Source organism: Penaeus monodon, chromosome 21 (assembly GCF_015228065.2).
Source record: "Penaeus monodon isolate SGIC_2016 chromosome 21, NSTDA_Pmon_1, whole genome shotgun sequence".
Lineage (NCBI taxonomy): Eukaryota > Metazoa > Arthropoda > Malacostraca > Decapoda > Penaeidae > Penaeus > Penaeus monodon.
The window spans coordinates 7,623,599-7,625,611 of record NC_051406.1 but is presented as its reverse complement, the minus strand read 5'-3'; the positions used below and the strand labels follow the sequence as shown (position 1 = coordinate 7,625,611).

General features: G+C 46.2%; 1 protein-coding gene across 1 annotated transcript in view; it reads left to right on the top strand.

Moving 5' to 3' along the window:
• LOC119586155 (leukocyte elastase inhibitor A-like) overlaps nt 1–2,009 on the top strand; it is a gene marked incomplete at its 5' end in the record, with an annotated part of 2,764 nt that extends 755 nt beyond the window's left edge. Inside the window, 5 exon segments of the mRNA XM_037934852.1 lie at nt 84–219; nt 449–695; nt 1,310–1,545; nt 1,729–1,750; nt 1,753–2,009. Coding sequence (XP_037790780.1) covers nt 84–219; nt 449–695; nt 1,310–1,545; nt 1,729–1,750; nt 1,753–2,009 — 898 coding nt within the window.
• Nucleotides 2,010–2,013: the final 4 nt, after the last annotated feature.

The window sequence follows — 2,013 nt, the reverse complement described above, 5'->3', positions numbered from 1 at the left end:
AGTTTAAATGATGTTTACCTAAGACAAATTTGGTTGATTACATTTTCTGTCTATCTATATGCATATATATGTGCTCTAAACAGGTGCAGGTTGCAAGAAAACAACCCCAATAACACGATTAATGCAGCTAACAGAATATACGTTCAGGATGGGTTGCCGCTCAGAGACTGTCTACAGACGGTTTTCTCGAAAGAAATGAAAGCTGTAGATTTCCGCCAGGTATGAATGTAAATCATTTTCAGGTTTGGTTTCGAATCGATTGTTAAATGCCAATAACTGATATGCTTGATCTATATCGCAAAGAGCCAGCTATTTGGTCATCAGCAGCCGCATCATTACCAAAACCAACACTAGCTTTGCAAACAACCGACAACTTCACAGCCATTCAAACACCAGCTGCCATATAAACAGCCTACGACCAACTCACAATCAATCACCCAATACCCAGCAAGCACAAGCCGCCGCGGGGGAGATCAACAGGTTCGTCAGCGACACAACCAGAGGCAAAATTCCGGAGACAGTGTCAGCCAACAGCGTGTCAGGAGCCGTGATGGTGCTCATCAACGCAGTCTACTTCAAGGGCTTGTGGGAGCGTTAGTTCAAGGTCGGGAACACGGTCCCGCAAAAGTTCTTTGTGACGCCGAATAGACATGCAATGGTCCCTATGATGAGCCAAGAAAGCGGAGATCGAAGGCGTTTATATTCTATCACCTGATTCCACACGCTTTGAAATCATAAAGGCGCTTCTCAACAAAACATTGCAGAACCTTAAATGCCTTTACTTGGAATCTAGAGATTTGTTATCTCACCTCTTCCCCCTACTCAAGCCTCGACGTGTAACCACTCTAAACAAGCCACTGTTTGATATTCCCACGACGTTTGTTTATGAAATGAAATACAAACTTGGAATGCACATGATGAAAAAAAAATTGAATCCGAAATAGTGATTTTGTCCAGATTCTTCATCGATTAGAGTGGTTGAGCTTCAGAATCCAACCGTCGTTTTGTCCGTTTAGATCAGGGGTGCCCGAAGGTGTTAACAGTAGGCTAGATCTATAGTATTGGATCATGAATTTTTTTTCCACTTTCTATAATTGTATATTCTCTGAAAAGTATCTTTAGATTTACGATTTATAATATAAATGCTCGCTAGACTAACTAGCAGCGATTTTTAAAAGCTACAAGATTGGCTAGTAGTGAAATCTGACAGACGATATGCTGTAGTTCTAGTGTGACGCTTTAGCCGTGGCCCATCACTCATCCTCCTCAGAATAAAAGGCGACGGTCGCTCCTGCGCTTCCTTCCCCAGGCGAGTCACAGGAGCTGGATGCCCAGGTGCTGGAGATGCCCTACCGGAGCGGTCGCACGTCCATGTTCGTGCTCCTTCCTCGAGACCAGGGGACGGGCCGGGAGCTCGACGAGATGGTGCAGCGCCTTAACCCTTCGACGCTGACGGCGGCGCTGACGGACACTCACGAGCAAACAGTCCATCTCAAGTTCCCCAAGTTCAAGTTTGAGAAGAAGATCGACATTGCGCTTCAGCAGGTATTCTCACTCCTATTTGCATCTATTTCTGTATATATTTTCCTCTCTCTATCTTCTTCCTTTATCTGTTTTTTGTTTTATATAATCGCTTGAAACTTTGGTTCAACACAATTGTGAGATACAAAAAAAAAGAAAAAAAAGACGGTTTAACCTTCAAGTCGCATTACCGTTCCCGACACCCAGGCTCTGGTGCGCATGGGCGTTGCCGATTCTCCGACCGAGCAGACCTCACAAACTTCAAGTCCGACGGCGGCCTCCAAGCCACGGACATCATCCACAAGGCAGTGGTGGAAGTGGACGAAGAAGGCGCTGAAGCAGCAGCGGCCACGGCGATTGTGATTGTGGGCGCGTCGGTCATCCCATCCCCGCCAGTCCGCTTCACCTGCGACCGCCCCTTCCTCTTCCTCATTCGAGACAATGACATCGACAATATCCTCTTCATTGGGGCTTACAGGGAGCCTTAATGAG